This window comes from Hermetia illucens, chromosome 3 (assembly GCF_905115235.1).
Source record: "Hermetia illucens chromosome 3, iHerIll2.2.curated.20191125, whole genome shotgun sequence".
NCBI classification, from domain to species: domain Eukaryota; kingdom Metazoa; phylum Arthropoda; class Insecta; order Diptera; family Stratiomyidae; genus Hermetia; species Hermetia illucens.
The window spans coordinates 126,507,802-126,530,872 of NC_051851.1; the positions used below are offsets into that span (position 1 = coordinate 126,507,802).

Genomic DNA, 23,071 nt, shown 5'->3' on the forward strand with positions numbered 1-23,071 from the left:
AGTTTGGTAGAAAATCGGATCCTAGAAATACCGGGACATGTGACGCCTAATCTGTGATTAGATCTACTAACTTTTTCCTGGGAGTCAGTTAGATCACTCGTTCTGTACGGGTACTTTCGTTTCAATATTTGATGCGTCCTTCAAACTAAGAATCATACTTCCAATTGACGAAACTCTCCCTGCGGACACTTCGACGCTTGTTCTTGATTAGGTGCAACCTTTGAACTAGTTCGATCCGCCAAACGACGAACTGAAATGACTTTGGATAAGATGGTTCCGGAATGGGCTTGTTCCTTGGAATTTTCACCATGATAAGAAACGTCACCCTGCATCACTGTTCTTTTGTATTGCTCCATGGCGAAATACAAAATCGTCTCATGCTGCCCGTGGGAAATTTTGCAATTCAAGAGCTTGTTCCTGTGAAATTCCTTATGGGTACCCTGTGGCAATTTCAAGGTCGATTGCCCTGATTTCGATAAGGAAATCTTTCGCAAAGTCACTGAAAGACGCATCTGGACCGTCGTACTTCTCACGTGGGCTGGGCAGCTATCAGCAACGGAGTTTCTATATGCACGCCCAATCAGCTCCTTGGCTTCTGCGTAGGTGCTCACGTGTCCGCTTTTTTTGCCGGAACTTCATTGGGTTCTTTTCAATTTTGTTGACTCTTAATTGCTAGGCGTCAACCACCCCTGTGTCGTCCATTCTAGCTATAGTTTTGAGATAAAAGAAAACCAATTTCTCAATTTATTTAATTTTGATCAGAAATTCCTCCGAAAATTTATCTTGGTGCAGCACTTGACAGTTTGTGCCATCATACGTCGCTCTGATAACAAATATTGGAGATACGTCTGCTCTTGCGAATGACTAGAGTCGCTGTAATTGCTTTCAAATGGAATACAGCATTCTGTTAATGATATGTGGGGCCTTATAGCTGCTATCTACATTTTACAATTTTACATCAGTTGCAAACTCTTTTAGCGTTTCTGTGTAAAGCAGGATTTTGTTAAAGTCGATTCAATGTTTATCTATCCGTGTGTCTGTTTGTCGCCTGAGGCCATGGTGATGAAATTTTTGCAAAGATATGTGGTTGACATGCAGTGAGTGGCATTATTTTTTGTCTTATTCAAAGATGGGCATCTGAGATGTCAGGCGGGGAGGGCTGTCCAGTTAGTACATTTCGAAACTGGTCTAATTTATAATATGGGATCAAATTTTGGGGACTGAAGGCTGAAAATGGATGAACCATAAAGTGAAACAGCTCCCGCTACCAGAGAACCAATTAAAAAATCTGGAAAAGATCACAACAATGTACGAATATAATGTGTAGGCCTGAAAATATATGCCATTCGGATCTTCATCCAAATAAAGTTAGCAAAAACAAACAGAGAACACAAGGCTCTCCTACTCGAAGCGTTTAGAACGTGAACGTTAAAATTCAAGAAAACAGCGAATTCTCAAAAAAAGAGTAGATTAGACGACGTTTTCATTAACCTGAAATTAAGATTTCTGCACCCTATTCCCAAGCAAAACAAAATTATGCTGATCACTTAAAATACTCATTATGGAGAGTACCTGCATATCTGATTCACAATACATTGTAACTTCCTTTGGAGCTTTCTATATTAAAATGAATACAGAATACCAGAAAGTTTATTCAAATAGCATTTATTTTGCTCAACTCTTTAAGTTACTTAACGTTGGAAGATCTTGTTAATGAAGTCAATAATTCCATCAACATCAACTCCCAAACCACGGAGACGATCCTTCATGTCGACGTAGGCAACGTTGGCTTGGAGACGTTCAATGACGGCACCGAATTCATCAGAGTTGATCTTTTTGAAGGCCAATTGGAGATAGTAGTCGGTGGCCAACTTCTCGTTAAGGAGGGCTTCTAAAGCATCGAGTGGGATAAGGGCAAGGATTTCGTCCAACATGCCATTCAATCCACCAGCACGGTAGGCACGGTCTGAACGGATTTCAGGGAATCCGAGGATACCGAGGAGGAAGTTGATGTAGTAGGCAGCATCGAGGTACAATTCCTGACAACAGAAGGCAATCAAACCATCGAATTCAGGATCGTTCTTAATACTAAGAAGGATGCCATGGAATTCTTCTCCTGAGAGGTACTCCATCACAGTTTGGACTTCTGGATCAGAGGTGATGGCGGTCAAAAGGATTTCCAAGATTTGGTCAAGTGGGACCATATCAAGGAATTCTTCGAGGACTGGAACAAGACCACCACCATTTGGGGCACGGCATCCTGGACCATCCTCACGGGCTATAATGAAATGAATATCAATTTGTATTATTTGGAATGAGATTTGCGGGCATGAAGGGTAACTTACGGGCGGCGGAGCAAAGTGCAACGGCTGCTAAGACCAAAGCAAGGACCTTCATGATTGTTTGAATTCGGTATATTGGCTGAATCTGAGCTGCAGTGGTCCAAAACGCAACAATTTATAGTTAAATAATATCTTATCTATCGTTCTGCTGCACCCCAATCAGAATATCACTACTTAGTATTAAATTGTACTCCTAATAAACCTTTAATCACCCTCTCCCTATTTTACTAATTCGACACTTAATTAACAGATATTGATTTTGAGATTTTATGGCGCGGAGTGCACACTTGTAACTGCTGCATTTTTTTTTTTAAAGAAAAGTCATATTTTGTTGGACGTGATAATCTCCCCAGGATCACGAGATCTTGCGTAGTGAAAATATTTTTTATAGTGGCTTCGTTGCTCGTCGGCGAAGTAAAAACATAAATACTATACTTTTGATAACGCACTTATTATATCGAGTACGGTTGAACTTGCATTATTGGTGAACATTGTTTGGTGTAGGCAAGAAACAACTTTTGTTATTATCGAATTTTATGCCGTCATGGTCGATTCCTGGTCATTTGTGGGAAGATGAGAAATGGATGGGTTCAATTTGCATGCATAAAGGTCACTGCAACTTCACTGGCAGTGGGTGATACAAGTACAAGAGCGTTGTGATTGTGTGAACTGAGGAAGCTATCAATTTATCATGTATAAGATCCGCCATTAGAAAGCAAAAGTAAGTCGAGGCAGTTTGTAGATATCCGATAGAAGTCCAACTTTGTCAATGGATTGTAAACTCGCTAACCGTAGAGCGGTGAACGGGTAACCGCCATGATGTCCAGAGGTATGATTCTGCCTGCCGCAGAGGCGTTTCCAGAGTTTAATATTATTACTTCAGCAGGTTCGCATTAACAGCGCAGTAACTCGAAATTGGTAGAAAATTCACGATGCAGTCCCTGGCACCTAGGTGTAGTTTACTGAAATATTCCGTCTACACGCAAGTTGCAAATGTTCCTGTCCATTGTCCCTGTACAAATGTTCGACTTATTCCACTGTCCCTGTTCCTAAAATTATTAAATACCCAACTGTACCACAATTTAGCAAATTCTGTACTTCTCATTAGAATCATGTCTGTGCAGACAGCAATATTGCAAATTGGAAACAGCATTTTTGCTTTTACATGGTTGCCTATCACCATTCAGTTTGTCATAGCCCGTGCCTATGGTGAAGTCGACTTTTGCTTCATCCAGCACTTTCCAACGTCCTTGCATTCCTCCTCTATTACTCTGCGCAGGACCACATACTTGGGGTCACCTATTCATCGCCCATCTTGGGGTGGTTGATTCCACTGCATGGAACCATACCACTTCCGCCTTTTGACTTACGGGTCCACGGGCAAATGGCCTGTCCGCCGACGAGAAACTTCATTTGAAATTCGACCAGGCCAGCGTACCCCGACGACATATCATGGTGGTCACCTTCCATGTGCTATACCCATACAGCTATACAGAAAGGACCTTAACACAGAACAGTCCAACTTGATCTGGGTATGGAGATAGCTTCGGCAGAAACAAACTTTTCGAGAGGGTATAAATTGGTCAAGTCTTCAATGTTTTACTCATTACTCCGAATAGGGAGATTACAAGGACCAGTCGGACTGGCAATCTTGGTTTTATTAATATTCATTTTTAGTCCGACTCTACTTGCTACTCTTTCCAGATCCGCAGCCATTTGACCAACATACATAACTCTGTCAGAGAGAAAACACATGTCATCTGCCTAGGGAGAAAACATATGTCCACTGCGTAGTTGAGGATTCTTGAATGATTGTGTTGTCTTCCGTTGAAGCTCATCACGCCCTTCGGACAAGGCAGGATGATGAAGTGGATGTTGCAACTCACATCATCATCATCATCAACGGCGCAACAACCGGTCTAAGCCTGACTTAATAAGGAACTCCAGACCTCCCGGTTTTGCGCCGAGGTCCACCAACTCGATATCCCTAAAAGCTGTCTGGTGTCCTGACCTACGCCATCGCTCCATCTCAAGCAGGGTCTGCCTCGTCTTCTTTTCCTACCATAGATATTGCCCTTATAGACCATCATCTTCATCCATACGGATTAAGTGATCCGCCCGTCGTAACCTATTGAGCCGCTCATAGATTTCGTCATTATGTAGGGTGCGGGATCGTCCATCCTCACATAGGGGATGGAAAATTCTTCGGAGGATTCTTGTCTCGAACGCGGCCAAGAGTTCGTAATTCTGCTTTCTCAGAACCCAAGTCTCCGAGCAATACATGAGGGGACTGCAGGGTCATTGTTTTTTACAGTAAGGGCTTTCACCCTATGGTGAGACGTTTCGCGCGGAACAGTTTTTGTAAGCTGAAATAGGCTCTAGTGGCTGCCAACAACCGTGGGCGAACTCCCTGATTTTTGAACCTAGATAGGAGAAATTATCAACGGTGTCAAAGTTGTAATCTCCTTTCTTTATTCTTCCCGTTTGACCAGTGCGGTTTGATGTTGTTGTTTGGTTGGTTTTTGGTGCTGATGTTGCCACCATATACTCTGTTTTGCCTTCATTGATGTGCAACCCAAGGTCTCGCGCCGGTCGCCGTCTGCTCCATCTGGAAGAGGATCGTACCCCTTGCATTTACCACAGCCTCACGGATCACTTTCTCCAGGGCCAGGTTAAAGAGTAATAGGGCATCCCCTTGTCGTAGACCGTTGTTGATGCCGAATGGTCTTGAGAGTGATCCTGCTGCTTTTATCTGACCGCGCGCATTGGTCAGGGTCAGTCTAGTCAGTCTTACCAATTTCGTCGGAATACTGAATTCTCTCATGACCTTGTACAGTTTTACCCTGGCTACGCTATCACAGGCGGCTTTACAGTCGATGAAAAGATGGTACGACTGATGTCCATACTCCAACAGTTTTTCCATCGCTTGCCGCACAGAGAAAATCTGATCTGTTGCTGATTTGCCTGGAGTGAAGCCTCTTTGGTATGGTTCAATGATCTTCTCGGCGTATGGGGCTATCCGGCCTAGTAAGATAGCGGATAATATCTTATAGATGGTGCTCATCAACGTGATACCTCTATAATTGCTACATTGTGTGATATCACACTTTTTATGTATGAGGTAGATAGTGCCTCTTTGCCAGTCGTCAGGCATCGATTCGCTCTCCCACACCTTGAGCATAAGTTGATGAACCACTTGATGTAATTAGTGGCTGTAATTCCATCGGCTCCTGGCGACTTATGATTTTAGAGCCGTTGAACTGTACCTGGTGGTGGCAATATTTGTCCGTGGTCTTCAGTTGGCGGGACCTACAACTCGCTGATGTTCTAGTTTTTCAGTAGTTCATCAAAGTACTCAACCTGTCGCTCTAATATGCCCATTCTGTTGGAAATCAAGTTTCCCTCTTTGTCTCGACCTGTTGGTTCTCCCAGGCTTCCTTTTTGCGGCTGTGAAGTCGCTTCTCCGCTCGCCGGAGTTCGTGATAAGTCTCCGCGTGCCCGCGTCCGTTGAGAATGCAACATTACTTGGTATGCAGCATTCTTCCGTTCCGTTGCTAGGTTGCATTCATCGTCAAACAAGCCGTTCCGACTCTTTTTGCTGCTGGGGCCAAGTATGTTTGTGGCCGTATTTATGATAACGTTCTTCAGGTGATTGTGAAGATCATTTGTTAATGCTTCATCTCCAGCATATCTGTTGACTGCGGTTATTGCGGCATCCATTTTCCTCTTATAGTGTTGCGGAGGGCTGTGTTCTGGATGGCTTCGGTGTTAACTCTCACCTGATTGTCAGAGGGGATTCCGGGTGGTGTTGTTCGAGCTTGGAGCACCATGCCAACGAGATAGTGATCCGAGTCTATATTTGCGCTGCTATATGTTCTGACATTCATCAAGGCTGAGAGGTAGCGGCATTCAAGTGCTCTATTTGGTTGAAAGTGGTCCCGTCTTAACAGGCCCATGTATGTTTGTGGACCGCTTTCCGCGCAAACTAGGTACTTCCAATAACCATTGCGTGTGACAGTACTAATTGAATAATCCGCAGTCTGTTATCATTTGTATTTTGGTGTAAGCTATGAGAGCCAACGTATTGCCTGAATACGGGCTCCGTCCCTACTTGGCTGTTAAAATCCCCAAGTTTGATTTTGATATCATACTTGGGACAGGCTTCAAGGGTTCGTTCTACTGCCTCATAGAAGGTATCCTTCGCCGACTCTGCAGTCGCCTCTTTAGGGGCGCGAATGTTAAAGAGAGTTATATTTGTAAATTTTGTCTCGCAAACGCAGAGTGCATAGCCGTTCGCTTATGCTTTCAAAGCCGATAACAGCAGATTTAATTTTTTGGCTGACTAAAAAACCTACTCTGAGCAAATGGTTTACTGGATGGCCGCTATAATATATGGTGTACTGATTCTTCTCCAGGAAACCGGCCCCTGTCCAACGCATCTCCTGCAATGCTGTTACGTCAGCCCTATGTTAGGATAGGGTATCGGATAGCTGCAGCTTCATCTCTGTACAGAGAACGCACGTTCCATGAGAAAATGCGGAACCCATTATTCCGTTGTCGTTGCGGGTTCGTCGTTGTGCTATCCGTCCAGTCCGAAGCTCCTGTTGTGTCTTCCTCACAGCCTGGAGGACCAGTTGGTCGGACCCTCTGACCTTAAAAGGGTAGTATAGGTATTAACTCACATACCCTCGCAAAGGGTATTGATATGGTCAGTGCAGGACGATTCAATGCAAAAATCAGCTTGATCTCTATCGATGTATTTTTCGGGATATTCGTTGATGCCCTCTTGGATTATTTTGGCTGTTATCTTTCCTATAGCAGGTATCACGCAAATACCTCTCCAACTTTTGCTTTGAAGACTTTTCCATTCTCTGAGAAAGGGCCCATTCATATACCAGTTCTGTGACGTCGTTTTGAACTGACCATTATTGTTTTGGTCGTGAAAATCATGCTTCTTACGTTCGTTCATGAGTTGTCAGAGCCCACCTGCGCATTGCCATCACCGATCACGAACACAATGTCACCTTTAGGAAGCCGCTCCTGAACTGCATTCGATTTCTTATAGAAAATCTCCTTCCTTTCTAGCCCAGAAGACTCTGTTTAGTACGTAACACTGACACTGAAATGCTCCTCATACTCGAATAGAAGTCTAACAAGAAATGATGGCGCTTTGCGGTTGGCATTAGCTTTAATACAACACCGGATGCACGGTTACTTCCTCTCAGGGTTTCCGGACTACAATAGCGCAGTGCCCGCAAGAAAGCGAGCAGTGCTTTTGAAAATCCAACAATGAAATCTCGCTTAATCCCAAAATGTTCAACCTGTAATGCTGAAATTAAATCTAAAGGTGGAAAAGGCGATAACGTTATCGTTAGAGCTTGGCTTATATAAAGTATGAATAAATGACGTTTCTATAGCAGGGGAAAATCCCAAATGTGCATGATGGAAGCCCACAAATTTCTATCTCTTTTAGTCGTCTTTTGCGATGAGCAGGTAATACAATAAATTAATGCCTCTTTCTCTTCCTCTTAGTCGCCTTTTGCGACGAGCAAGTAATGTTTTAAATTAATTCTTAATCCTTGCCTCACAGCGGAGCTGTTAGCGGAGTAATTATCATTTACTCCAACGGCACCTACGCACCATTGTCCGCGGTTGCTTGAAATGCTCCCCTCCCCACTTTCCGAGACGACTGCACTCCTTACCCACCGTTCTACGTTAAGTGCTTTTGGGGCGACCCATTCGTCGGCCATCTTGATACAGTGGATTCCACTATATGGCGTAACCAGAAATGCAATTGCAGCCTTTCTTTAATATGTGACCTCTCTACTGCCACCTTTCCTCTTTCCGATCACATGACTACGGCTGCCAGGCTTGAGTGCCGATCAGGTTCTTCGCTAGTAATAGTATCAGGCCAGCGTACTCCCATGATTCGTCGTGGACAGGTATTGACGATGTTTTGGAGCCGTTGAGTGACAATGAGGGTCACCTTTCGTGTGCTACTCTCATAAAGCTACACTAAGAGAACACTGTTCTAGCGTTCCTAGTCCCAAATTGATCTTTATGTTGAGGTAACTGCATTTCCAGCTTTTAGACAGGGCAACGAAGGCGGATTGAGTGCTGATAGTGCGTCCAGATAAACCAATTAATGCTTTCGATGTTGTGGACATTAATGTATATAGGGAGGATATAGTGACCCAGGTGTTAATGTTTGCCTTCAGTCCAACCGTATGTGGCTCTCTTTCCAAAAGCCATTGTCAGGATCCATTGCTCGGTGAGAGAGCAAACAGATGTCATTGACGTGTTTGAGGAAGGATGTCATCGTCCACATCCTCCGGACAAGGCAGCGTGAAGAACGTCACCGATCGTAAGAAGAAATAATATCGGTGTCAAGATACAACCCTGCTGCTGTTAACGTCTTTTATTCTCTTCTTTCGTGATTGGGTACGCCCTTCTGAAATCATTGCGTTCTGCGGCAACTTCCGACGCTCTGACTAGTACAATTGCCTCTTATAATCACTTGAAGCGGTCAATAGAACCTTCAATCCTTTCTGTTCATCGATCCGTTTCCACGATTCCGCAATCAGGCAGATTTTATAACGCTCCTTTGGCGCATGGCCGACCACTTCATAGATATTTTTAGACAAGTTAAGCAGCATATCTGCTGTTTAATCGGGAAGATAACCCTCCCGCTGTCGAACGACAACTGGATCATTTAGTCAACCATGCAAAGGTGGGGGACGCATTACGCAAGCGAAGGTAAGCGACATCAGATAATGATCCTTTTTGAACTCGATGTCAGCGCCACAGCGAAGTAAAGATTTGCTGCATTTCTGCTATTCAAAACAATTATTATTGATACTTACTCTCTGAAACGCCTGAGTGTTACGCAGCCATGTTGGGCTTCTTGTTCATACGGACCTGGGACCCTCTTGGAGGATTTAGAAAATGCATGTTACCTTTATTATATTATAATTTATAACTTATGCGTTTTTGGAGCCGCAATTGAGAGCAGAGAATCCTCGGCGAACTATGTCCAACGAAACAGTCATAATTCAGCTACCAATTTTAAGCAGCGTAGAAGTTGTTGGCTGCTAGTTGTTTGTATTTGATTGGTTGTTTGCTGTCTAACGGGTCACTCGCTAAATCGGTGCTTCAAATACTTCACAAACGATTGATGCAGAAGTTATGGGTAAATGGAGAGGATAGCAAGTATATTGCTGGAAGTAGCAAATGCCACCTTGTGCGAATTCAAGTAAACCTCAATCTGGAAAAACTGGATCTGTGAAGATGTGTCTGCACAAGACACTTACGAAATTCAACTGATATTAGGTAATATGGTAAGTAAATCCTATAAAGACAATTTGGAGTGACGGCGATATGGTGATAAGCCATTCAATGCATAATGAGTTCGCCGGCCAGTGACTTTGTTAGACGAAGATAAGCGGTATATGCTGATATGACTCACTAAGTATGACATAATCTAACCTGGTTTTCGACGGAACCGAATGGAATCCAAAGGTGATTGCCAGTGACCTCAATGCGTAGGTCGTCGGGTGTGGAAATGGAAAGCAGACACAAGGGGAGCAGTTTATTAGTATCATTTGTGCAATCTGGCATAATACTGCAACGGAAGTGATGTATAAAACCTTTAGGTCTAGCTCAGATATAGCTGTGATCTTTGTCAGAGCTTAACCCACGCACATCATCTTCTACTAAGTTAAAGGAGGCTATATTCATGGCGACGTTCAGGGTGGCATTCGGTCAGCTAAATGAGTAAGATTGGTTAAAGCACGACTCTCTGTAGGTAGTCGCGTGAAAACCTCAAGCTGACTATCCAGATATACGCTCGGAGACGAACTTATTGAAAAACATCTACATAATTGAGATGTAATGACTCACAGGCTGTTGTGTAAAACAAACAGTTGGTTGATGGATTTATACGAAAAAATCAGCTGCAAAGTTCTGGACCCTTGGTGAGTTTCGTAATTTCAGTAAAACCTTGTGAGGAATTATCCATAAAATGCTTGATTTTGAAAAGAAGTCATCAATATGCTTCAATCGCCGGGCTTGATGGCATTTCTGTGGATGCAGCAGGAAGTGGCGGAGTGGCTACTTTCACTCTTTCGTTAATCTTGGCAACCTGAAATTGTGTCAGCGAATGGAGGAAGGCAATAATTGATAAGATTCTGATGAAGGGAACAGGTCTTTAGCGCGACAGCTAGAGGTGATCTGCGGATTACTGTATAACAGTGGGCAGGATTTAGATTACCACTCCATCTGCTACTTTTCCAGCATGACCAACAGTGTTTCTGAAATATTCTACACGTGGTTGGGGAGGGGGCATTCCGGAGAAACTAATTGTCGTTATCAGGGCGATAATTTACTGCACAGAATGTCACATGCTGCATCGATGTAAAATTTCATAGGAGCTGGAAGTTTAAAACGGAACCCGCCGGGGTTGCATCTTGTCACTGGTACTTGTTCTTCCCCTTGTCGGTGCCGTTCTTCATGCTCTCTTCTTGGCTGGAGAATGTAGTTCAATAGACGATGCATCTTTCCTCAAATATCTCGACTATACTCATCATATCTGCTCCCCCTCTTACTTAGTAAGAGCCTGTCCCAATCAGCACTCAGAGAAGGAATCGAATTGACTCCGACTGAAAATAAACACCAACAAACCCAAAGTTCACGATCTGATTGTATCCCACCATTTATCAGATTAGATTGTATATTTAGGAAGGGATGGGATACAACAGCGCGTTGAATTCAAGGGAGAATAGAATAGTACGAGAAATCGTCTTCAAAAGTGAATAAGACAGATGGTTTACAGGATATCTTCCGGGGATTGCAAAGTACATACCTAAGACAAATGAAAAGCTAAGTATTCGATGTGATATCGCATCACACACTCAACATCACCGATTAATACTGTAATATATCGACCGAATTGCTGCTTCTACCGTCTCGTCATTGGTGACACGTTGTTTAGGAACAGAGCCTTCCATAAGCCAGTTGGGTTTCAACTGACCGACAGCATACGAGAGATTTCTCGACCGCTTCGCGATCGGCAGTAGATTTAGGAATTGTCTGCTAGATGCGCATATCAAGAAGGACGCAGACATCGGCCTCGAAAGGGAATCCCACTTAATGATTACTTAGGTTCGCTTGCGTATTGCGTCCACCATTTCTCGCAGGGCTGCCACCCGCTAAGTTAAACATCGACCGCTTGTATGATCCAGTTGCCGTTCGAGAGTGGGAGTGCTATCTGTCTAGTCAGACGACGGATATACTGAGTAACTCGCCTGAGAATATCAAGACGCATTGAACCACCATTAAAAATGCTCTTTTCTTGGCTGTTACACAGGTTGTCGGCGGAAGATTAGGATTAAGCTAACTGCGGAATCGTGAAAACGGATTAATGAGGGGAAGGAATTGACGGTTGTACTGACCACCGCAAGTGATGGCGGGTGTGACGCGCTCGAACTTCAATACCGAGCGAAAACCCGAAATGTTCAGCGTGAGGCATGCCGTGACAAGAGAGACGGCAATGATTTCAGGAATGTATATCGCATCACGGTTCTTAACTCGTATCACATTCAGGAAAGTTCTTCCTCTTATGAATGAAATGACTAGCTAACGCACAATACGAATATAAAGTGTTCCTCCAAGCAGAAAAACGGAGTAAAGCGGTTAGGTTTGTCTTGTGAACCCTAACCGCTTTATTCCGGTTGAATGCATTGATGACAGAAATGATTTCTATTATGCTTGGAGGAACACTTTGTATTCGCATGTTGCAGTAACTAGTCATTTCGTCCATAAGGGGAAAAACTTCCCTGAATGCGATACGAGTTAAGAACCGTGGTGAAGCATTAATTTCACCTCCTTAGTTGTTTATCATCGGGAAAGAGAAGAAAAATTTGCGACCCCATGCAAGCTTTTTCGTGATGCGATATACATTCCTGAAATCATTGTCATCTCTCTTGTCTTGTCTTGGTCTCCCCGTAGAGTTATTTATCGCTGAACCTGCAGCTACTGCTGATCTGCTGCTTCCACTCGTACAGAAATCCTCAGAATCCGAGACCTTTCCGAAAGAGTGGAAGAAGGGGATGATCATTAAAATCCCAAAAAAGAGCATCGGTTTTCAGTGTGGCAATTGGAGGAGTATCTGCGTGTTCTCTGCTGTTGCAGAGAAAATAGCAAAAATAGTCTTGGAATGTATCAAAGAATACTTCGAAAGCTTGATTGACAAAGAAAATAGAGTTGGACTGAAGGTAAACACCAACAGAACCAGTCTGATGGGTCATCGCACTTTCCCTACCTGCGTTAAAGAGCACAGCATCAAAGACGCCGATCAACTTCTATATCTAGGAAGCCTGCTTTCTGGCAGCGGTGTCGCCCAACTGGATTTTGCCCAACGGATTAACAGCACTAAATCCGCTTTCGTTGCCTGTCTAAAATCTAGAAATGCAGTTATCTTAACACCAAGATCAAGTTGAGACTGTTCTGTGCTAGTGTTCCTTCTGTTGCTGTATGGGAGTAGCATATGGAAAGTGAACTCCATTGTTATCCAAAAGCTCCAAGCTTCCGCTAATATCTGTCTGCCTCGTGTCATCGGAGTGCGCTGGGCTGACACTATCTCAAACGAAGACCTTGTTCGCACCCGTATTCACTGTGATCGGAAGGCGGAAGTAGCATTGGAAAGGTCACACATTTAGAAGGGGCGGCAATTGCATTGCTGACTAGGTTATGCAGTGGAATCCTCTCCCCCAAGATGACTGACGAGTGGGTCGCCAAAGGTCACTTAGCGCAGAAGAATAGAGAAGGAGAAGAAGAGTACGGATATCTCAGGAAGTCTTTGGGGAACTGAAGTGCATTACTACGCTACGGGCAATTCGCAATGGAAGGGTATTATTATCACCCAAACTCCGATGCCTGGTTAAATTATTTTATAGTAATTAAAGGGTTCCTGGGTGAAATTTAATATTTAGAGAAATAAACATAGGCAAAAAATGATGATGAATATGGACACAACTGGTACTCGAAATGCTTATATGCAAGTAAATTCATACGTACGTACATCTCTCGTTTTAGGAATAAATCAACTGTTTTTATTTATTCTGATTCTACAATTCACTGTTGTTTTTTATTCGTCGTACAGTATCCACTCTTAATATTATTATTCTGTCAGGGGGAATTCGTACCCCATCCTTAAAAAACTACTGTTCCCTTTTCACTGATTATAGTGTACTTATTAATTACAGTATCTCAATAACCGCTAGGAATTTTAGTATATTCCCTGCTTCCAAAGTTCAAATGTATTTGGTATTAAGTATTTTCCCACGTGCCTCGACTTACTTTCCACAGGTGCCGGATACCTTCGCAGCGCGTGTATAGAGGTTTCAACAAACTCAGCACAGAGCCTGCAGGCAGTGTCCGTAGATATCCTTAGCTTCTCTTGCTGCTAGTTTAGCCGGTAGTGACCAGGGAGAATTCCCACTATGATTCGGAGGTTCTTCTTGTTGACGTTTAAGCAGTCTTTTGTGCGCTTGGGTTGGTATACCCCAATAAGCACCCTAGATTGCTCCATTTGAAGTAGGCTCGCGCAGTATAATTCCCTCAGTCGTTCCTCCTCACTTCTTAATGTCATAGCCAGAAACCCGCTTCCGATTCCACAGCTGGGTTCTGGTCGTTGCTGCGTTGTTGCTCCCTTCTCACCTAGTTCGTCCACTGCTTCATTGCCTTCCAACCCAATATGGCCTGGAATCCAAGGTATCCAGACGTATTCATTCTCTCAAGGCATTCCCATACCAGATTAGAATTCACCTGGTTGGACTTAAATGTCTTGATCGCCGCTTGGCTGCCAGTCAGAATAGCAATGTTCTGCTCCCTGGGTTCCTTTGGAGATTAAAAGGAAGCACATTTGTCCATGGCGTACATTTCCGTCTGCTATATGCTGGTGTGCTTACCCATTGGCTCCAAATATTTTTGCCTTCGACAAATGACCCTGACACTCGCTACCTCTGCTGTCAGCATTCCGTCAGTGTACTAAGTAATCAGTTGCTGGTTTAAGACGTATTTCATAGCTACGCTCTCCCAGTTCGCCTGTTTCAAACTTCTTATCGAAGTGACACCTAGTTCTCATGGTATCCCTTGGTATCAATAATTCGGGGTATCGCCTAAAGAGAATTTCAACTTTCCTTCGATTTAGACAACTCACCGCCTCTTTCATGCTTCCGGCCATCCTGATGATTGCCTTCCTAAGCTGCATCTGTATGTGCAGATGGAGAGGGGTTAGTCCCAGAGATGTCGTTGGACATGCTTCATTGCCCCATTGACTTCCACGCAAACCAGCTTTTGGGGTTTGTGTAACTCCCTGACTTGTGTGCTGAGTTCACATCCATGTCATGTAACCTTATGACTCTCAAGCTATCAAGCTTATGGTCCCTAGTGAATGGTACTATGATGATTTTGGCTGGATTGATATGCAGCCCCGTCTCCCTGCACGAGACACTAGTAACCCCTCATCTAGTTTGAATTCTAGCACTTAGCGTGTCCTCATATTCGCCCCTACAGATTAAAACAATGCCGTTAGTGTAATCCTGGACCTGTATTCCAGTATTTGTTAGTTCATCCAGGAGTTCATCCACTACCATACTCCACATAAGCGGCGATAGTACCCCGTTCCGTGGACAACCTTGAGTCATCTTGTATCTCTGTGTGCGATGCCGAATGCTCCTTCGATATCCAAAAACGCACACAGTGCTATCTCTTTTGTTTCTATGGCATTCCGTAGTACATCCGTCAGTTGATACAGAGCAGTTTCAGTTGACCATCCTGCCACCTACTGATGTAGGGGATTACGCTTTAGAACGGTAGTTCTATTATAATTGTCTCTGACCTTCTCCACCGTTTTGAGTACAAACAATGTTAGGCAAATTGGTTTGAAAGATTTAGGGTGAAAATGAACCTTTTTATCCACTTTTGGAGTAAAGACCGCTTTTGGCTACCTCTATGTCCTTGGTATATATTGTCGTAATATAATAACAAACAATTCATGAACCATTATAGTGAGTAGCAAAAAGTAGTAAGCGATCATGAACATGCGGCTCATATTCCATCCTCATCGTCCTTTCAATTAAAGTGAAACTTAACCTTGGACTAAATATTTGCAACAGAGGTACTGGAATATGATTCCACAAAATAATGGAAATGCACAATGATCCATGCAGTTGAAAATATGTAAATACCCACTCAAAAATTTATAATCTAAATATATAACTTTAGCCAGTTAAAAAATTAGCTAAGTAAATTATATTTAAGAAGGCATTTCAACAAATAAAGTTACATTCCCACCTGAGCTATAGCGTTGATTATTTTCTGCTCTGGAATCGGAGGACAGCTTTTGAGCTTCTCAAGGGATTAATAGAATTATCCAGGACTGTGCTACAGCACCTTTCGCTGTACAGAAAGCCGAGCTACAGCTTTTTATCTGCTCGCTCCTGCTCTTATCCTCTACGCCTCAGCTGGCCAGAGCTAGAGCGTTCATCGCTGCTCTGGGCGTCGAGCCACAGTTGTACCAGCTACTCGCTCCAGTCGACAAGCCTCCAGGTATTAAAGAACACCCTTTGCAATATCCCAAGGTTATGCCGCCTCTTACCAACTTCAGAAAAGACTCCAAGATGATTTCTAGGTGTCTCTGGATTAGTGCTGGGAAGATGCCATTTACTCCGGGTGATTCCAGCAATTTAAAAGTTCCCACTGCTCCCTTACCCTAGCTTTCGAGCATACCCCGGGAAATGAGTGCGGAAAAGCAAGTATACTGTGTCCTCCTCATTCTCGGTAAATGTCCCATCCTCCTTCTTCAAATAGACAGAAGATATTGCCCCGTCTTTGGCTACAGTTTTATAAAGCCTGGTTGATCCTGTGGTTTGTTCGATCCCTTCACAAAATACCCTGAAGCTGTTCCGTTTTGCTTCCCTGATCTCGTTGTATTACGCAGTCAGTGCATTTTTGTACCTCGGCTACTCTCCGGTTTGTTTTGCCCGGTTGAAGAATTTTCGTACCTCTGCCCTCATTCTGGCTAGGTTCTTACTTCACCATGGTACATCCCTTGATGACTTAACTGTCCCAGGCGGACGACTGCCCTCATATGGCTCAATGACGACTGTGTTGAGGTTTTCCCCCACTGTTTCTAGTTCCAGTTCGCTCCTGATGTGACCGCCCCCTTGAAGATGAGCCATGTTGTTGCTGAATTGTGTTGGATAGGAATCCCAATCCGTTCTCCTGGGATTCCTTATTATTCTTTTCATTTCGAAATTGCCTTCAATATCGAATTTGATTATTCTGTGATCAGACATAGAGGACTCATCCGACACCCTCCAATTTTGTTATGTCTAGTGCTAGTCACAAATGTTGGAGTGTTCAATAAGTTATATATTTCTAACTTATTGCTAAGAATAAATTCAAAAAGTACTCACCTCTTCGATTGACTCCACCAGTTTAGCAACTAGCTCCGGTGGAACCCGGATGCCATTTTTTGGGAAGCAGTCCGATGCCACCACTGCCTGTCGAGTGCTTCCCCCGTCTTCCGGTGAGATTCTGACATATATATTTTAAATTATATTTAAGAATTACGCCAGCTTTTGGTTTTTCACAAGAGGAGTCCCAAATTACATGTATGCTTCTTCCTTGCAGACCGCGAATCTGCTCCTAGTATACCTAGGCTCCTGAGTACAGTATTTGCTCTTCCTGGGAAGCAGATCTACTTCTCTCACTGATCCAGTCTTTTTCGCCTCTATGGCTTACGAGATCTCTTCGGGGACCTCGGTATGTTTTGCGGTGCCTCCTTCGAGGTGTCTTTCCTAGGCTTTGTCCACAGGTATGTTGTCAAATCGATAATTGATATGTCAAAAACGATGTTTGATTGCCCACAGGGATCGGACATCTACCCCGATTGCCCTCCACTTTGCTCCTGAAGACTCTCCATAATCGCGTAGCAGATCTATGAGATCTTCGGTCTCTATTGTTGCGGCTTTCGAGAGAAATAATATCACAAAGTATGATCCTAATATATGATCCGCAGCATATGTTGACAGTTCTGCTCCTTCCTAGTTTGAAAATCTAGGAACTATGGTCCTAAGCCACTCTGCAGCTTCCCTCGTCGCACCACTTGGTCGAAAGCGTATCCCGATGAACACAAGTTTTGCAGTCCATCCCTTACACATATGCGTGACGACAAGGTCTTCGATAGTTTCCTACTCCTCACGAGTGAGTATTTGGCCGCTAAACATTTTTGGCAGTATGGCCAATCAAATATGGTCAAGGGCATTTGATTAACATTGCTAATGGCGGACTTCCTGATTTATACTTCATTTCTGACTCATCACGGTTTTTTCCCCTCTTGGGTTCATGTTTGGATGTTTTGGGATCATTCCCCTCATGCAAGTTAATCTCCGCTGCTCCCCGCTTTCTTGGCTCCGATAAAGATTGCTTTCGTCTATCCTCTTCTGGTTTCAGGCCTTCCTTCAAATAACGCAGAGGCCATTTAGTACCTGCGTCACAGAGACCTGCCTACTTCTTGACGTCTAGTATATTGATCTCAGACGTGCTTTTGCTTGTCGCTGCTTTTTGAGCAGTGGTCTTTGTTGGTTAGTGTTCTTACAGTGTTCCAATGTTGACTTTGGATCCACTCCACACTCCACTTAAAAATTTTTCGTACTTGAAGCGCCTACTTTTTGCGTTTCTGTTTGTTAGTTTTATACGAAAAATTGAGCTAACAATACTTTTTACGATAAATGACACCATCAGAACATTTTTTTTTTTTTTTGCGTTTAAAATTTATTATCATATTCATGAACTATTTCATCTCCAATGAACTGTTATTTTTATCATGCTTTTCCCAGAAAATTAACTGTACAAACAATTTTTTTGGAGATTGCATACGAGTATATAGAATAAGTTTCCATTGTCGGTTCTATGTGCAGCGAGGCCAGGTGTAGTAGTAAAAGAATTTGGCACTTCTTGGATATTAAATACAAACATAACGTTTACAAAAATCCAAAATTCATTACTATCGGTATTGCGTGTTATGGCGTGCACCAGGTTATGTCCTTTTGCTCAGTAAAAGTTGCCCAAACGTACTCAGTATCTGCTCTTACACAAAATGAAGTTTTTTATATTGAAATTAATAAATATAAAATAGCATCACACCCAATTCCAACCCGATATTTTCCAGAACCTTCGTACTTTCAATGCAAATTATAACATTTGTAGAAACTTTTTGCATTTACTACGGAGTTTTCCACTGTCAAATATTTTGCTAGCTTTAGTTTAATCTTAGTTTGTTTGTCTATCTTGCACAAAGCAAGAATGAAGTCAGAGAATAAGTTTGAGCTTTGACCAAACAGTTTTTTATTGCTTATTATTCTTTATTTTACATCTACCGACGATTCACCGACTTTCTTTATCTACCTTTGTCTAAGCTCCAACTTACTTTTTGCAGATTAGATGACCAAACTTGTATACTTTAAATCTAAGAATAAAGTTCAAAACAAATTCCATAAGTCTAATAATTTCCTAAAGAAATCGCAATAAATCACAGGAGACTGCGTCAGTTATTTTCCTTCAAGCATGTACAAGAAAATCTGCATCCCGTAATCAGTTGTCGCACGCGGTCCCCAATGAACATTTTAGGAAAAAAACCTGGGATTAAGACTCCGATAATTTGAAATAAATATCAGATAATGAAAACTTTGATATTGATAACACAGATGACTGTTACTTTAAAAAAAATGCAAAAAGCTTATCAGAATTAAGGGATTAATTAAAATTTCTCCCGTGGAAATATTTTATTGCGACCTCCCATATTCAATTTCAATTCAATTCTTATCGCAAATGCTCAATAGCCACTTATTATACCAGGCTTAACAGGATTGACGCCATAAAATGTATCTTATTTTTCTTATTTTTAGCTATCAGACCGTATTTTCTCATGTAAGATAAGTACGATGACGTTATGGAAACAGAAGCTGAATTGAATGCATGCACTTTGCGGATTTAGCTTACAATCAGCACGTGACCTGTAGACTTCAATTGCAATATGCTGAAAGTGCCATTGATAACAAGTCCAAAGTACGGAAGAGCTGACGAGAAGTAAAAGACTATGGGACTTTGACTTTTGCCAACCATTAGTGCAGAGCTGAACCTTATGACCAGAAAGTGTCAAGAAATGACCGTGACACTCCAGCATCTAAACGCAAATCCCCAGAACTGCTATAACTATCGACGCACGCTATCATACTATTTATCAAAAAAACGTATTTCTTGTCATTTCTGTTCATCCTGTGGTTATTCAGGAAAATAATGTGTCGTTATCCACTTCCGTAAGGGGGTCATTCCCGTGTGAAGGCAATCTTTTTGGCTTTTTTTAGAACTTTTTTTGTGAAGAACTAGATAAAGTTGCAGACACGAATTTTTCCCCAATTATTTATTGATATCTTGAGCGTACATAGTAACTTTTCCAGCCCGAGCGCATAGTTCGTTATTGAAATACAGAGCAATTTATACACACATCTCCAAAATAAGGTGTTTTTCTGTTGCCGCGATAGTGGGCGCTTAAGAAAAAATGTAAACGGCATTTTAAAGTGCGGAACGTAGGATTATGTTCTGAATAAGTCGTGAAAATTTCAAAGAATTTCGTTGGATAAATTTTGGGTTATGGTGGCAGCAGATTTTCAATAGGCAGTTTTTCGAAAAACGCTAAATGCGTAGAATGTGATTGTTAGCCATAAAATCTTAACCGATCATAAATCTGCTATACCTAGTCCATAAACCTTAAGTTTCTTCAAGAAACACAGCTTCAATTCTTGTCGCTTTAGCGAAGTCATTCGAACGTCATTCGGACTGATAAATACGAGCTTTATTACGGCGATCGACATAATCTGGCATGTGACTTATCACGTGTTTAACATTATAATTTCCGAACGACTCCGAATATCAAAAAATCACTTTCCCCGTGTATCCTACACAATATCTAGATATACTTGATGCCAAAAAAAATTGTTGATTCCGGGGATCCGACACACGGGATGACCCCCTTAATCCTTACTGCCAGCTACAGTATGGCAGAGTTTTCTACTTTGCTTTTATGGCCGATTAAATGATTTCACGCTATAATGATAAATCAATAATTATTTACGAAAAGCGTCAACATGTAGAAAACTGGAGACCTGAATTTCAAAAATGATCCGTAAAAACTACGGTGGTAAGCTGAAAGGTGTTCTAAGGTCCTCGTCAATTGGTGTGAATATTGTGCTCAATAAAGTTAGTAAGATTTTAAAGTTTCTTCGTTGATTCTTTTTTTGTTAAAGCAATAAAAATGGAAAGGTAGGCTCATGATGTAATAAGATGACAACATACTAAAATAGCAAATGCTAAGTTTTCTGTGGTGTAATACTTTCTGATTGTAATGTGTCATTAAAAGAGTAGCAATAGACAATAGTCGACCCTTCAATCATCCTTCAACAATAAAACCAATAAATATAATTACGAACAAGTGCATGCGAGTAACAAGAAAATTCTTATCGCACCGTAGTCACCGCTGGTACTACCGTACACACATGTCCATCTTATTGTACATTACCCGCAAACTTCATTAGCACGTACATATTCATGTCTCCAGTAATTGATAGTGATATACAATAATAATAATAATCGTTGGCGCAACAATCCATGTTGGATCAGGGCCTTGAAGTGTGTTAGAGTACTTCATTCAAGACCGTAACGGTACACTAGGAGGCAATGTGGTCAGCATTGCGCTCGCCCGAGATTATTACCCTGATTTGACTCAGGTACTCATTCACAGCTGAGTCGACTGGTATCCGACGTCAAATCACGATACAAATTCCACTGCCACCAGTGAGATTTGAACCGCGACCTTCCGTACGATAGCCTTGCGCTCTAACCGCTCAGCTATCCGGACACTTGATATACAAACGTGATATACAAACAACTACAAAAAGCTAAGAAAGGAAAACTGAAATGTCTTCATGTAAACCGCCGTTTATACAAGTTCCCTTTATGTGGTTATAACATCATACGCGACTTAGATAGCAATTAATTTACGTGAAAAGCGAAACCTTGATCTTCTATAACTTAATTAATAATTAAATTGAGTTCAAACTTTCCAGAATTGTGTCCTATATTATTGCCTATATCGCTACAAAATTTTGACTTTTTAGGATGAACTTAATGGGGAGTTTTCGTGTAAATTTCTCAAATATGATAATATAGTATTATTAACTTCATTTGTGCAGTTATCTGAACGGGATCTCTTTTGAGGGCTAGATTTCATATAAAAGCACCATTGTGAATTTTTTCAGAATTTTCGGTTGAATAGGTTTTGAAAAAGTATTTTGTGTGTATGGTGGGGGAGAAGCTACAGCTTTTGAGCACTCAGGCCGTGTTGGTCCATTTTACTCACCACCCCGTCTATCGGAATATTCCGGATTCGTCGACGTATCGCATAATTTCCGTTAGTGGATGTGATGCTACTCGTCGCAACTGGAGAACATCGGCACCAAAGATCTGATGCCTGATGCCATACCCGGGCCAACTTGGTTTAAAGTTTGGTGTGTCGAGCCGCATTTAGTTTCTGCCACCTGTCATTATAGGAAGTTTGTTCCCAGTTTTCGAAAACAGACTTAGCCAATGCTACTGATACTCCAATTGCTGGTTCCGGTTCCAGCTTAGGGGATATTGACCCCTTTTTCGCTAAAGCATCCGAGATTGCATTTCCCTCTACGCCACAGTGACCAGGTACCCAGACTAGTTCCACCGTACTCAATTTAGAAATAGAGTTCGAAAGGACTACTCAACGCCCTCTGTGCAGCTTGACTATCAATGCAGATTGCGATGGGCCTACCCTTCAACCTCTCGTCAATCACCTAGTTTGTCGCCCTTAGGATCGCATAAATTTCGGCTTGAAAAACTATTGTATATTGTCCCAAAGGAAAAGCCCACTTCTTATTTTTATTCGAGAGGTAAACTCCGGCTCCAGAACCTTCTTCTGTTTTTGAGCCACAGGTGTAGAAGACTTCCGTATATTCCGCCACGCATTTCTCTGGGACTTCCCAGTTCTCTCTACGCTTCAAGGCAACTTCATATCTTCTACCAAATAGATGTATGGAAACACGTGAATCGGAAGGCATTGTAAGAACTGGATTCACTCCTCCCAGTAACCCTTCCAATGTTTTGTGAAGGTGTGAAGGTATATTAATATGGGATTTGAAGAAAGAGCAGCTAATGAATGAGCAGTTGATTTAAAAACTTTCGATCAGGAGATATGGGTCTTAAAAATCAGCCGCGTGGACCACCTCAACTAGCAATTGATAATCATTACTATTTCCCGATATCAGGATTCGAGCGGAAAAATGAAAAAATAGCGGGTTAAACATCAATTGGTGAAGTAGCATGAGATATGACGATTGGAAGTATGCACTTCTTCACTTGCGCCAATCGAAATGAATCCATTTGTGGATGGAACTATTACGTGTGATAAAAGGCAGATCCTGGACGATACTCGCCGATCTGCTCAATGGTTTGACGCCGATCAAGCAACAGAACATATTTCCCGGTGAAACAATAGACACAATAGACACATTAGGAAAGCAGCCAACATTAGTCATCAGACATGGTATCATTTTTTCCCACAACAATGCTAGGCTACATGT

General features: G+C 42.3%; 1 protein-coding gene across 3 annotated transcripts in view; it reads right to left on the reverse strand.

The window, feature by feature from the left end:
* Nucleotides 1–1,648: 1,648 nt before the first annotated feature.
* Nucleotides 1,649–23,071, reverse strand: part of LOC119651192 (protein G12-like) — a 49,479-nt gene continuing 28,056 nt past the window's right edge. For 2 of the 3 annotated variants that reach the window (XM_038054633.1, XM_038054634.1), the window contains exon 2: nucleotides 1,649–2,278. In XM_038054633.1, coding sequence (XP_037910561.1) covers nucleotides 1,692–2,278 — 587 coding nt within the window. In that variant the 3' untranslated portion in view covers nucleotides 1,649–1,691. Of the gene's footprint in view, nucleotides 2,279–2,345; nucleotides 2,479–23,071 lie in introns of those variants that run through there. The other variant, XM_038054631.1, reaches the window with a different exon arrangement.